The sequence below is a fragment of the Panulirus ornatus genome, chromosome 48, assembly GCF_036320965.1.
Source record: "Panulirus ornatus isolate Po-2019 chromosome 48, ASM3632096v1, whole genome shotgun sequence".
In the NCBI taxonomy this organism is placed as follows: Eukaryota; Metazoa; Arthropoda; class Malacostraca; order Decapoda; family Palinuridae; genus Panulirus; species Panulirus ornatus.
In genome coordinates this window covers 18,015,278-18,030,000 of record NC_092271.1, presented here as the reverse complement: position 1 = coordinate 18,030,000, position 14,723 = coordinate 18,015,278, and the positions used below count along the sequence as shown (strand labels likewise).

The following is a 14,723-nucleotide window of genomic DNA, read 5'->3' as shown; positions in this document are numbered from 1 at the left end:
AAGGTGTACACCCACCATGCCCCCATCCAACACAGGATGTCACACAGGCCTTCTCTCTTCACGTGACCTCATCCCTCTAGTCCAATTAGGGTCAGCCGTGACACCGTATCGGGGGAGAGACTCCATGAACACTATACCGCCCTTTATCTGGTGACCTTGAAACCTTAGGCTCTAAAAAAGGTCACCTTCGGCGTGGCTGTATCATCGTCAGTGGACGACCATGTTAACACAGCAAGAGTTCATCATTTCTCTACTTCTGATTATTACCGCAGCCTCGAAGCAGTATGAGCCTCATGAAACGGGCACTAGGGTTGTGTGTATATATATATATATATATATATATATATATATATATATATATATATATACACATAGCGTAATCATTCATATCATCTATTTCAAATTAGAATTAGACAAGAGTACTACTGCTCGTAGGGAAGACATTGAACGGATACAAGACTAACGATGTGGACATGGCTTACAGAACTACCACACAATCGTTAAACAATGCCTCTACGAACTTGGGAGAAATTAAGGAACTGATTGTCTTTCTAAACACGGAAATCTTCTGAAAATGAATGAAAGCTACGCCTAAATAGATCATGGATTTAATCAAAGAGTCAAAGAAAACCTAGATGTACGTAAGAGATTTTCTTAAAGGAAAATAATCAGCAATAAGCAACTGAATTTTGGCGGGTGTGGCTCCCGGCCGTGTGGGGTATAAGCACTGAGGCGATGACAGCCGAGTCAAGACTGTAAGGAGCTCCCGCTAAGTTCATAGCAGTGTCCGCTTTCGTGTGTTTCACTTTTCGTGAGTGTTACACAGCGTTCGTGAGCGTTACAACATTCGTGATATGTTAGGAAAAAAGCCATGAGACTACTGATGTTCGTGAGCCACGCATAATGACTTTTGGTATGTTTCCAAGTTCCTCGCGAGGTTTACTTACGGTTATGAAGTGACGATCGCTACAGAGTTTACGGGACTACACCGACAGCTTCGAGGTCTCGAAATAAGGGATCGAAGCACCTCGGGAAGGAGTCAGTGAGTACGTCTAAATTCTTAGAAATTATGTTGTTTATTTGGGAATGAGGCTTATGAATGTTTTGTAACGCTCCTGAATTATGATATATATATATATATATATATATATATATATATATATATATATATATATATATATAAACGCGATCGGCCGATATATGAGGGTTTTTTGAATTTACGTTAGGAGTTAGTAATGAAATACGGAAAAAGGTGGATTTATAAATTTGGAAGTAACTTGATTCATTATTGTACCAGTAAGCTTTTCTCCCATACAGTCTTCCAGAGGTGGACCTCTGGCGAGAAATTAGGTTCAATGTCGATCCCCTAAGTTCCAGTCACACACACACACACACAAGGGTCCTGGTGACCATAAAATATGACCATTGTATACAGGAATTCAGTTATAGCTTTGTTAGCACATCAGTAAATGTGAACAATATTCACCATTTCGATTTGCAAACTCAGAAAAAACCTAAACTGGAAAGTAATCTTACAATTTAGGTATACGAGTGAACTTCCTTTTAGATGATATTCTTATGAAGGTTTATTTTTCTCGTGCTTCATCCTAATTACTTTGCATTTACTCGGGTTCAAGTTGTGTCTCAGGCTTATTATTACTTGTATTGACTCGTTTGTTTGTCAAGGCCCTTGTTATACAACGCATTCCTCATCATTCTTGAGAAGAAGATCAGCGGTCCCAGGAGACACCACTGCGGTACACCAATTGACCTGAAGCCATTTCAGGAAAGCTTCTCTCGCAGCCAACCTTTGATCCCTTTTACCAAAATATTACATATATCGAAGTAGCATGTCCAGATATCCGGCTGTGTATGTATGTGTGTGTTTGTTGGGTCTTTCAGTAGAGAGGAGGGATTGGTGAGGGTCGGGCGATTTGGCATGGATGATGGTGTTGGCACACACGTAAACAGGGTCGGGCGGTGTTTGTGTCGGAACAGGTAAGACAGGGTCGGGCCCAGGAGCAACAGGGACAACTACTAATTATCTTTGTATCTATTGTTTTCATTTTGTCAATTCCGTCCTTCCCTCCACCCGTATTCCAGGTGGTGGCGATGGTGAGGTCTTGGTAGTAGAGACGTTACTGGTTATGGTAGTGTTAGTGGTAGTGGTTGGTTGACTGGTATTGGCTGTGGAGACGGTGATAACAGTGTGGTAGTGGTGGTGATGATAGTGGTAATGATAGAGTGGTGGTGCGTGTTAGTGTGGCAGAGATGGTGGTAAGTGGCGGCGTTGGTAGTGGTGGATATGGGCGGGGCAAACCACGGCCACCACCACTAGTAATTACACTAAGGAAGTAATGGGAGGTAATCTCACTAATTACCTTAATTCACCAGTTAATGATGGGACCTAATGTTTCATTATACCAGTTAGCTTGGGTTTAATAAAGACACTTATAAACCATAAGGAACCCTTGATGACTTGACCTTGAGAAACGGATGGAGGAAGAGAATGTGGAGGAAAGAGGGATAGAGTGGAGGGAAGAGAAAGCGGCGATTTGGATTTATACTTCACAGTACATACGTTAGGCAGAGTTTTGTAAATAAGTAGATGATAAGAAGAAAAACGCCACCGTCATTGGTGGCAAAGGACACCAGAATCAGCCCCAGACCTTACCTTAGTCTGCGTCATCACTATGGTTTGGGGATGTTAGCTGCTCATTGTATGTTTTCGTACCGAGCAATTTAGGGAGTACGATTTGATTTGGGGCGAAGATTTAATCCGGGGATGTAAGTTGGTCGTTCTGCGTTGCTGTATAGGATATCACTGGACCGACGATATGATCTGGGTCTAACGAGCTGGTGTATATGATCTACAGCCCTCTGGACATCTCGTTGTTGTCCGAGAACGTCTATAGCCTTATATTCTTCGTTTATGTGAGGGATGTAGATTTCGACGCCATATTGCTTTCTTATAGCGTTAACTGTGCCTCCAGCCTGACCAATAATTTTGCCGTACATACTTGGGTCGACGGACACCCTACTGAGTACATGTCCAGATGACCATAATCTAGAAGGACGATCCCTGTGGTTGACCTTGTAGAAGAGCGAGACAAGGTCCACATTTGTGACTTTAGATAGGTCGACCAATCTTTGTATTTTGAAGCAGGCCAGAGTGACCATTTCACGGTCGCCTATTATCACGATATACTTGTTACTAGGGAAAGTAATGCTGACATTGAATTCCCTTTGTATGGATGGAACATGGCTCCTAAGGTGATGTTGTTGTTGAAGTGGGACCTCCAGCCATTCTGTCCATCTTTTGCCGTTCTGGACATGTGGTGGTGCATTGGGTAGTGTGGCAGCCTTCTTCGTCTTCATCTTTTTGGGTGCAGGCTTCCAAACCTCGTGGAGTAGTTGAGGGGTTTGGTTGTTTGCTGCACCCGACATAGCCTTGTAGGCGTAGCTAGGGTGAGCTGGTGGGAGAGATATCGTAGCTAAACGCCCACTCGGTACCTGGGCTGGTGGTGGAGCAGCCTTCCTTTCTTCCGTGGCTACAGTCTGCCTAACGACCCGGGGTTGTGGAGCAGCCTTCCTTACTACCACCCAGGTTGGTTGGGCGGCCTTCTTTCCGTTCTTTGCTCCTTCCCCCCGAGACACCTGGCCTGGTTGGGCAGGCTTCTGTTTTCTCCTCCTGGATGCAACCTGCCAACCGAATTCGTCTGCTGGTGGGTCCGTTTTTTCCATGGATACAGCCTCCGTAGCCACCTGGGCTGGCCGGTCAACCTTTGGTTGCTTCTTCTTCTTGGCTACCCCATCCTTAACCACCTGGGTTGGTGGGCCAGCCTTCGTTTTCATGGATACAACCTCCGTAGAAACCTGGGCTGGCCGGTCAACCTTTGGTTGCTTCTCCTTCTTGGCTACCCCATCCTTAGCCACCTGGGCTGGCCGGTCAACCTTTGGTTGCTTCTTCTTCTTGGCCACCCCATCCTTAACCACCTGGGTTGGTAGGTCAGCCTTCGTTTTCATGGATACAACCTCCGTAGAAACCTGGGCTGGCCGGTCAACCTTTGGTTGCTTCTTCTTCTTGGCTACCCCATCCTTAGCCACCTGGGCTGGCCGGTCAACCTTTGGTTGCTTCTTCTTCTTGGCCACCCCATCCTTAACCACCTGGGTTGGTAGGTCAGCCTTCGTTTCCATGGATACAGCCTCCGTAGCCACCTGGGCTGGCCGGTCAACCTTTGGTTGCTTCTTCTTCTTGGCCACCCCATCCTTAACCACCTGGGCTGGTAGGTCAGCCTTCGTTTCCATGGATACAGCCTCCGTAGCCACCTGGGCTGGCCGGTCAACCTTTGGTTGCTTCTTCTTCTTGGCCACCCCATCCTTAACCACCTGGGCTGGTAGGTCAGCCTTCGTTTCCATGGATACAGCCTCCGTAGCCACCTGGGCTGGCCGGTCAACCTTTGGTTGCTTCTTCTTGGCTACCCCATCCTTAACCACCTGGGCTGGTAGGTCAGCCTTCGTTTCCATGGATACAGCCTCCGTAGCCACCTGGGCTGGCCGGTCAACCTTTGGTTGCTTCTTCTTCTTGGCTACCCCATCCTTAACCACCTGGGTTGGTAGGTCAGCCTTCGTTTCCATGGATACAGCCTCCGTAGCCACCTGGGCTGGCCGGTCAACCTTTGGTTGCTTCTTCTTCTTGGCCACCCCATCCTTAACCACCTGGGTTGGTAGGTCAGCCTTCGTTTCCATGGATACAACCTCCGTAGCAACCTGGGCTGGCCGATCAACCTTCGGTTGCTTCTTCTTTTTCTTCTTCTTCTTAGCTACACCATCCTTAGCCACCTGGGCTGGTGTGACAGCCTTTGTGTCTTCCAAGGATACAACCTGGGCTGGTGTGACAGCCTTTGTTTTTTCCAAGGATACAACCTGGACTGGTGTGGGAGCCTTCATTTCCATGGACACAACCTCTGGAGGCACCTTGGCTGGCCGGTCAGCCTTTATTTGTTTTTGTATCTTCTTGGCTACAACGTCCCTAGCCACCTGGGCTGGAGGTGCAGTTGCCCGTTTAACACGCCGCACTAACTTACCTATGGAACAGATAACCACCACGGCCACTAGGACTCCGCAAGTGAGCTGGAGGCAGAAGGCCTTGAGGAGGTTGAGGTACGTCACGTGCTCCACAGGCTGGGCCACGAGCTCCCCAAGAGTTAGCAAGTTCTTGACAAGCGAGATGAACCTGAATACATGGTATACTGGCACGTTTGCCGCCGTCTCTACCGGTGGGGTGAACGCCTTCACCTGCACCAGTCCCAAGAGAGGGAGGTGGAGGGTGTGCGTCTGGATATGCCTGTCCTTCAGTGTGGAGAGAAGCTGTGCCTCCTTCCTCAGGAGGGCGCCGTTGAGGATCATGAACCCTGTCAGGATCAGCACGATGCACAGAGCTGCAACACAACAATATCTTTTAATAATCGACATTCTCAATTAATATTAAATTCATCTGTCCAGTAAGAGGGACGAAAACTGAAATGTTTGGAAGGAAAAAGTGGGTTGCAGAGGAGCCAAAAATTTGGTCTGTAGGGTGGTGGCGGCGGAGGAGGTGGAGGCGGTTCCTCGTTGCGCGTCTTTTAGGAGTCGGTTTGAGGAGATCATTATGACTTGCTGTGATGTATGAGGATGAGTGAAAGTTGGTTTAAATGTCTTTACATCTTATCAACGTGACTTTTTGATCTTCTGTCGCAACTAGAAACGCACCATGAACATGACCTATGACCTTCTGTCGTAAGTCAAAATACACCATCAACATGACCATCCTTCTCAAGCGTTCAGGTTAAGATGTCTGACTGTGTGTGGATGTAGCTAAGATGAGAATGAGATATAGGCAGTAAGTTTGAGGTAAAGAACCTGGATGTTCTAGCTTTAGGTGAAAGAAAGTTCCAGTGTAAGAAAGAGCCACTTCTGCTACCTTTGTTTCCAGTGCTACTGGTACCATTTCTGCTACCTGTGGTATTACTACACCTAAATCCGCTACTCTCGTGGGGATCCCCGTCTCTTGAACATTCCCAACTTGGGAAGTCAAGGTGGCTGTGGCGCAAGTAAGGATTGTAATGTAATTGTGTGTGGTGTGTGTGTGTGTGTGAGTGTGTGTGTGATTAGTACATATGATTATCGTTTGAGTGTTACGGAGAGAGAGTTTTACTCTAGTGTTGTCTCGTCTTTTAACCTTGCATATGTATACAGTATCTTTAGGCTTTACATGTATATATATATATATATATATATATATATATATATATATATATATATATATACTTCTCGAGGTAGTGAGATCAGTGCTACATATCATCAGTGTCTGGTCGAGGTAGCGAGATCAGCGCTACATATCAGCGTTCTCTGCCAGACAGCCTCCTGCCTTCTCGCCTGGAGACCAATATTGCACAACGCACCAGAAGCCGCCACTCACGGCGTACGGGGAATGCTATAACCCAGGCATAGGCGACACTTCAGGAGAGACGATATTGAAAACCCTGAACAGGTTTCATAGGGGAGTTAGGGTGATGGGTGTAGGGAGGAGGAAACGATTTCTTTTTTTAGTGGAATGGAAGCTACAGAGAGAGAGAGAGAGAGAGAGAGAGAGAGAGAGAGAGAGAGAGAGAGAGAGAGAGCTTTAATTACGAATACTTACAAGGAGTTACGCATGTGTGAGGTAGCGAGACTGTTTGTGGAGTGAACCCCAACAGCCCATGTCTGGATGGAGACAAAAAAAGAAAAAAAAATGACAGGCTACTTGGGTCAAAGGAGTGAAGCATGACAACCACTGAAGTGTGCAGCCGTCACTAACACAATATCCAGGCGGACAGTACCTCCAAGATAATATCTATGATCATCTGTGAGAAGATTTGACCAAAATGACAGGTTGTGTGTGTGTTTGTGTAGCCCCTGGTGATCCCTGCACGTCTTGCGTGTTTAGTAAAACTGTTTCGCTCTTCAAACACCTAATTTGCATATATCGGTGATCGTCTGAGCTCTGTTTTTAACCACACTTGTCAAGTGTTCTTTTCGATTGCTTCTGTAGTTGTCATTTCTCCTGGTAACATACTGGACAACCGTTGTAGCTTCTTGGCTGAGTTTACATTGCATTTCGTCTCGTCTATTTTCGACATGTTCCATGTTATTCTTGGATTTTTGATAAATCTGTATCTTCTCTGTCACGATATTTTAAGTAAAATGAATAGATTTCCCCTTATGTATTCAATTTACCTCGACGATATATATATATATATATATATTTATATATATATATATATATATATATATATATATATATATATATATATATATATATATATCATCGCTAAACTCCTGGTTTTTGCTCTGCTTGTGAGGTGTGTTCCTGAATTTTTTCTAATTCATATATTTCCATTTTGTTTCGTTGTAAACATCAAACATTTTCAGCAGTGATTCTCCTTTTTTTTCTTTTTTTTTCTGTCTCTCATGAGAGTTCTCAAAATCATGCCTCTCATTATGTGGACCTCCGATAAAGGCTGAATGATAATGATCACATTTTCCTCAATGCGCTATCTAAATTCCAGGGTCTCACTGGCAATGTTGATGATGATGATTATACGTTATACTTTTGACATCCGTTTATTCGGTGTCAGAGAGAGAGAGAGAGAGAGAGAGAGAGAGAGAGAGAGAGAGAGAGAGAGAGAGAGAGAGAGAGAGAGAGATGTGATCGCGTGAGGGGACACAACGATTACATTTTGAATAATGCAGCAGACAGGCACCGCAACCCAGTTCCCTAGCTGTCATGGGTCATCCTACCCCTGCCACTGCTTGTCGTGGGGGCGCGCTTCATCTTCTTTCAGTGCCTGCACCCACTTGCACCCACTACCACCTACCTATACCCACCTGCACCCACCTACACACACCTACACCCACCTGCAGCCACTTACATCCACTTATACCAAGCTACACCCCCTAAGAAATTTTGGTCAATCCGTTTTCGTTGGACCTCGGCACCTCCGTGAAATTTGACACTATGAAACAAGTTTTCACCCTCTAAACTTCCTTCTTTTGGCTGTTCTGCCTCGCTCAGCATACTGTCCTTTCTATTTCCCTCCAGCGAGGTAGCAGTTGACGGAGAGTCTTGTCTCTTTTATCCTGTCGACACTGTCGTCTGCTCACCTCCACCCGTCCATGAAACGATATATATATATATATATATATATATATATATATATATATATATATATATATATATATATATTATTCCTGGGGATAGGGGAGAAAGAATACTTGCCATGTATTCCATGCGTGTCGTAGAAGACGACTAAAAGGAGAGGGAGCGGGGGGCTAGATATCCTCCACTCTCGTTTTTAATTTTCCAAAAGAAGGAAGAGAGAAGGGGGCCAATTGAGGATTTCCCTCAAAGGCTCGGTTCTCTGTTCTTAACGCTACCTCGCTGACATGGGAAATGGCGAATAGTATGAAAAAAAAGAATATGTATATATATATTCTTTTTCTTTTCAGTTTCGAATCCTGACCAATTTTTAGCTGTCGATTATTATACGTTCTTCAATCCACCTTTCTGCTCCTCGTTCGGTTCCTTGCAGCAAATATATATCTCCTTTCTTATTTCGGACTTGTGCCACGTGTCTGAATGGGTAAACAGACTAAATTCAGAAGTGTCAACATAGCACGATTTCTACTTTTATTTCTTTCTAAACCTCACTCGTCTCATATTATGAGATTTCAAAGCAATACGAGTTCGACTCTGTAAGAAACGCGTTGGAGATAACAAGACGCTCTTACCTTGCGCCATTGAGTAGTTAGGCACCTGCTTTTCCCTCACACAACTAGGGTTGTACTGTTCGCATATCTAGGTTGGCGCCTTTCCACACACCTCTTTTTACCCACAACCGAATGGAAATCCTTCCTCTGTATCAACTCTCCCCAACTCTCTTCAACGAGTTTCTCCTGTCCTTCGTAATCATCGTCTTTCCTCTTTGTTTAGCAGATATCATTTCGGCCACTGCTCTCGTGAGCTGTCTGCGTGTGACCCAGGGACTAAAGGCCTGAACCCTCGGCATGTGTGGGGCTGCTGCTTCCCATAGCTTGTGTGTCGTGACCTTTTTCTTTTCTCCTTCCTCGCTCTGTGAAATTGAGGGATTCTCTTTTTCTTTTCCCTTTCCCTCTCCCTAAAACAGTTTTCCATTTCCAAGAAACGGGACCATAAACATCTGAAGAACTGTTTTGATACACACACACACACACACACACACACACACACACACACACACACGTCAAGTTTGCCAACAGAACATCAAAGTGTCGCTAAGTGGAGCGTTGGAGTTCCGGATCGCTTTGAAGCAGACTCGCTATTCAAGCATTACGGGCAAAATTATCTCAGTAGTACTACACCTGGAGGCTTGGAAATTCTCTCTCTCTCTCTCTCTCTCTCTCTCTCTCTCTCTCTCTCTCTCTCTCTCCTAACATATTTCCTTTTTCGATTTATCTCTTGAATCTCAATTAACACATCTCGGCTTGACAAGACTTTGTGTCATGTTACATATGTTCTCTACCACGAGTCTTTTGACGTCTCTGGTGTCCGGGGAGAAGCAGATAAGTACAAGATGGCTCAGCTGAACAAAAACTATCCAAGAGGAATTCTTTTAGCCTAAGAAGAGACGTTGGGTCTCCTTTTTTGGGGGGGCTGGTTGAGTGATGAGGTATATCCTTTGGCTTGTAAGCAGACGACAGACTCGACTGAGACCATTTCTATCTACCCTTTCAAAGCTTAACCTTACCATGTTGGGATCATTGTGATGCAGGAATGGATGATGACCGAGGTTGTGTTCCTTTGATCTCAGCTCCGATCATGTCCTACACCCAGCTTGTGGTTAGAATTAAGTGGGCTCACCACCACGTTAGACTTATGGCGTCAGAGATTTGCCAATTGCCCTTCGGTAAAACCCCTTGTTGGTCGGCCAAAGGGAAGGGTTACATTACCTCACCACCATCCTCACTCAGATGCGTCAGACGCAGAAGGTTCTGCTGCTTGGAAAGATGGTCGTCTTGGTTCAGTCGTGGTTGATCCGTGCAAGTGGTTCTCGCCATCCCGTTCGTGCTGCTAGCCTCTCCGCCGATCACGTTCGTGCAGCTGGCTAAGTGTGTTGCTTCTTGACTAAGTCTTTATTGTTAAGAGATCACGAATCGTTGTTTACGACTGAGAACGTCTGTGCAGCAACCACGTTGATAGTCGTGTTAATAACAGACTGACGATAGAGGCATGTGAACCCTGGGATCATAATGGTTTGTGCTGTGAAATGAACAGTTCTGATAACTGGATCTTTATTCCTATGTTCTTAAGCACAAAGACATACACATGTGAACTGAGAACTAGTATGTATATACATGTGTGTGTGTGTGTGTGTGTGTGTGTGTGTGCGTGTCCATTTTTTAGGAACATGGGCAGATAGCAGCTGTAACACTGTATGACTTGGCACTGTCACAATACTGATGGTCTGTCCTGGCACAGTGCCGTAGATCACCTCTCTCTCTCTCTCTCTCTCTCTCTCTCTCTCTCTCTCTCTCCCAAGCTCTGTACATTACCTGGTTAGCGACGATGGAACAGGAAAGATAATATCCACTTGGCATTAGCCCCAACCATTCTGTACTCCCCACCTCTCCATCTTACCCTTTGTGCATGTGTGGTGTGAAGTGTGTGGACACGATACGCTAAGTCGAACAGATGTTATCAGGCAAAGACGACTTACAAAACACAAAGGCTTTCAAGATCGACAAATTGAGTACTTGCTCGACAGGCTTGTGTCGTCAATGATTCTCTCTGGTCCTTGTCTGCCAGCCTGAGACAGAATCTTTTCTTCCACGTCCGACGTGTTGTACAAAGTCATTTTCTAACTTTGTCTTTTTCCATGTCTCTCTCTCTCTCTCTCTCTCTCTCTCTCTCTCTCTCTCTCTCTCTCTCTCTCTCTCTCTCTCTCTCTCTCTTTTTCCCATTCGCTGCCTCTACGCTCGAGGGGAGGCGTCGTCTATTCCTCCTTAACCTGGGGATATTGGGGAATCGGTGGGCCTCACACACACACACACACACACACATACCTATCCTTGGCTTTGCAGGGATGCTAGGATACGAGCCACATACGCTGCCCTTGGATCTATTCACTCGGTGACCCAACACTCGTCCATGTTGTAGATCAAACGTCTCGGGTGTGTTTACCTGGGCACGGGAGAACCCGATTGAGCTGCTGGTGCTGCACACACGCCCGCCCGCCCGCGCCGCTGGTTCTGCTCTCAGCGATAGGCAACGGTGACCATGCGATAGCCAAAAGTGTGCATCACAGATAAACGATAGTGATCTCTGAGTATCGATAACAGTGTGTGTGTGGTGGTCACACAGATATGGGGGTTCAATGATTGGAGGGAACTACACTCGACCCTGAATGGCTCAATATATATATATATATATATATATATATATATATATATATATAGAGAGAGAGAGAGAGAGAGAGAGAGAGTCAGGGGTCTGGGTCTCAGCAGCAAGAATCACATTACAAACAAAAGATAATGGTTCAGGTGGCCTCCCGCTGTGGCCCAGGAAATGGGAAAAGTTAGATGCTAACACACGCGATGGGAAGCTTTGTTCACTGAATATCCTGTGTAGAATCCTGTGGCTATTGCCCATAGCTGAAAACTGGAGAAGGGGTCAGGTGCACGTTGCAGCGGCAGTGTGTATGCCACACAGGTCAGGACTTTCTGTGGTGAGAGCGGGAGGGAATGTAATGAAAATGTTGCTATTGTTTTCGTTAAGTTAGATGATCGTATTGGTGGGGATGAGTTGTCGTAGTCAAGGGACTGAGTGGTCTTACCCAAATGGGATGAGAGACCGTACAGGGGTCGTCTTTAAAGAGGTTAGCCGTCGCAGTTAAGGGTTTAAATGGCAGTTTTTAAAGTGTTTATCCGTCATACCCAAAGATCAGTTCGTTCGGATCAAACTAAGTCACTGTATATGTTCGATTGAATACCTGTATAACAGACTAAACACGGAAGGGGTCTTACGAGGTGTTGTATACAAGGAAGTTTATGCATATATATATATATATATATATATATATATATATATATATATATATATATATATATATATATCACTTCATCCAAAAATCTGTTGTCTGTCGAGTACATAACACATAAACAAGTCGGGGTCAGAGGATGGAGAACACAGCTGTCCTTGCAGTGAAGGCTGCACCCTTGGTGACAGCTCGGGCTGGCTACCTCACCACGATCTCTCAAACCCCCTCCACCAACCTCAGCTATCCCAGTCTCGCAGGTAACCTCAACTGGGTACCTTGCGAAGAAGTTGTCGTGCGACGTATCGCAGTGTGGTGCATAGCCGTATGCTACGTAGCTGTATGGTGCATGTATATTCCACCCATAGCCTCCGATCCACAGCTACAAGCCCCATAGCTACAAGACCCACAGCTACAAGACCTACAGGTACAAGACCCACAGCTACAAGACCTACAGGTACAAGACCCACAGCTACAAGACCTACAGGTACAAGACTCACAGCTACAAGACCTACAGGTACAAGACTCACAGCTACAAGACCTACAGGTACAAGACTCACAGCTACAAGACCTACAGGTACAAGACTCACAGCTACAAGACCTACAGGTACAAGACTCACAGCTACAAGACCAGCAAATACAAGACCCGCAGCTACACCATTCACAGCCACAAGCCCCACAGCCACAAGCCCCACAGCTACAAGACGAGCAATAACAAACGACAAGGTGTTAGTGAGGGGGTCGGGTTCGGGTGAGGTGGTGGTCTCCTTGCAGCCTGCCCCGACTGCGTGCGTGTCCCGGCAACAGAGGACCTCGTTAGCCTGAGGAAGCCTCCTACATCGCCCACCCCTCTCCCTCAGAGCAGGACGTGTCGCCTTCCCTCCACAGAGCTGCAGACCACCGTATTATTCCGTGAAGAAAATAGGTTCTGATGCTTATATCAAAGACTATCGAAGAAAAGGGTAACATATAGTGCGAATACAGATCAAAGACTATTGCCAGTTAGAACCAGACAAGCAAAATCGTCAAAAAAGGATGAATCTATTATGTAATTGTCCGTGAAAATACCTTGATTGTGGGCGGCAGTAAAGGACAGAGTGATGGGTGGCAGAGAGAGAAAAAGATTCAAATTGGGACGAGCGTCTGCTGGTTTACGAGAGTGAGCTGACGACGCTCATGGATATGGGGATAGTGAGGATGGGGGATATTATCTCCTGAAGACGTGGAAACACTCCCCTCTTCCTGGAATTCTCGTCCATGGGAAAACATTCAGACTCCAGCACCCCTCATACCTGGAAACAGTTTGTCACCCGCCCTCGAGCGCTGGGGAGAAAAAAACGTTTATGAGCTGGACCTGAGACCTGAACACTTTTTTTAGATTACCTGTTCATCCCAGCGACACATCCAGAGTCAGAGTACTCGGGCAATGAAAGCAGTTCTCTCCTGCTGGAACCTTCCCTTGCTCCCTCTCCAGGACACGAGGACCCTGAAATGGTAAAGCGAGAGAAAAGATAAATGTGTATTTGCTTTCTACTTAAAAAAGCTGAAACTTGAGAGCAGAGGATACACAGGTACACAGGCAGGGAGTTCCACCGACGGAGAGTAACTGTTAAATGAAAGAGAATCAGATGTCTAAAAGGTAGGGTGGGGGGAGGGGGTGTTCAGCAGGCAGTGGAGGGATCATGAGTGTGGGGTTACGGGGTTGGGGGCGTCTGTGTTTAAGTAATTCTTGGAAAATGGTCTGAATCTTCACTCACGATCTACTTAATTTTCAGACTGACTATCATCTACTTTTGCCTTGGTAAGGTTACGATTGCCTTCCTCCTGCACAAGTACCAGGTCCCACATGACCGTAAGTAAGACTGTTACAGCGGATACAGCAGAAAGAGAAAACTGAAATTAGAATTGGTTCAGGAAACTGAGTGACGCTTTCCTTTTATAATCATCTTTGAAGGAGCTGAAGACTTGGGGGTCCTTTGAGAGAATATGCCACAACGAGCCTTAAGACACTGCGTGAGTGACAGATGCATGTGGAGTGTCACTGTGTGGCTGATGTGGTTAACGTTTGTTCAGCTCGTTATGAATATACATATCCCCTTGCCTTAACTGCAGCGACGCTAAGTTTACTCAACAGAGCAGCGCCTTCACAGTCGTAAGAGACGAGACCTCAAGGGTATGATGGTGTGGCCGAGGGAAAAAAAAAAAATAGACAAATAATATCATACAGGTCAGCGACACACATGCGCTAGCAAAGGCAAGGTTAAAAGGCAGGGTTAAAGACAAAAGCCCTGGGGTGCACTTCAACACGAGGAGATAAACATCTGAAAGAGGATATCGAGCCTGACTTAACGCAGGCAGGAGTGAACACAGTAGATGAAAGATAAGATCTTAAGAAGTGAAAGGTATATAACAGGCAGTAGGAAAGTTAAGCTTATCTTCAAGGGCCTAGTGAAGAACTCGAAACGAACGGTTCTCAGAAATGCTAAGAACGCTAAGGTAAAACTCGCCACACTGTCAAGAGCCAAATGAAAGGAGTGAATGAGGAGACAGATGAGTTCTCTTGAATCCTGGCCAGAATTGCGAGGCTGGAATTATGCAGAACTCTTCTCGGGTACAGAGAGGCTGCTTATT

General features: G+C 45.7%; 2 protein-coding genes across 3 annotated transcripts in view; one reads left to right on the top strand and one right to left on the bottom strand.

Moving 5' to 3' along the window:
* The first annotated feature begins 750 nt into the window (after positions 1–750).
* Positions 751–14,723, top strand: part of LOC139764167 (acetylcholinesterase-like) — a 207,644-nt gene continuing 193,671 nt past the window's right edge. Inside the window, exon 1 of one of the 2 annotated variants that reach the window (XM_071690713.1) lies at positions 751–1,042. The gene's annotated coding sequence lies outside the window, so the exon portion shown is untranslated. Of the gene's footprint in view, positions 1,047–14,723 lie in introns of both variants that reach the window. The other variant, XM_071690714.1, reaches the window with a different exon arrangement.
* Positions 2,593–5,501, bottom strand: LOC139764166 (uncharacterized). Its single transcript, XM_071690711.1, has 2 exons — positions 3,895–5,501; positions 2,593–3,783 (listed from the first exon to the last, which is right to left on the bottom strand). Exons 1-2 carry the CDS (start codon positions 5,473–5,475, stop codon positions 2,743–2,745), a joined length of 2,622 nt encoding a protein of 873 aa, XP_071546812.1. The 5' UTR covers positions 5,476–5,501; the 3' UTR covers positions 2,593–2,742.

Coding starts and splice junctions, on each gene's coding strand:
- LOC139764166 (XM_071690711.1), bottom strand. CDS start 5,475: ATGTCGATTATTAAAAGATATTGTTGTGTTGCAGCTCTGTGCATCGTG. Junction 3,784..3,894: donor AGAAGGAGAAGCAACCAAAG/GTTGACCGGCCA, acceptor AAGCAACCAAAG/GTTGACCGGCCAGCCCAGGT.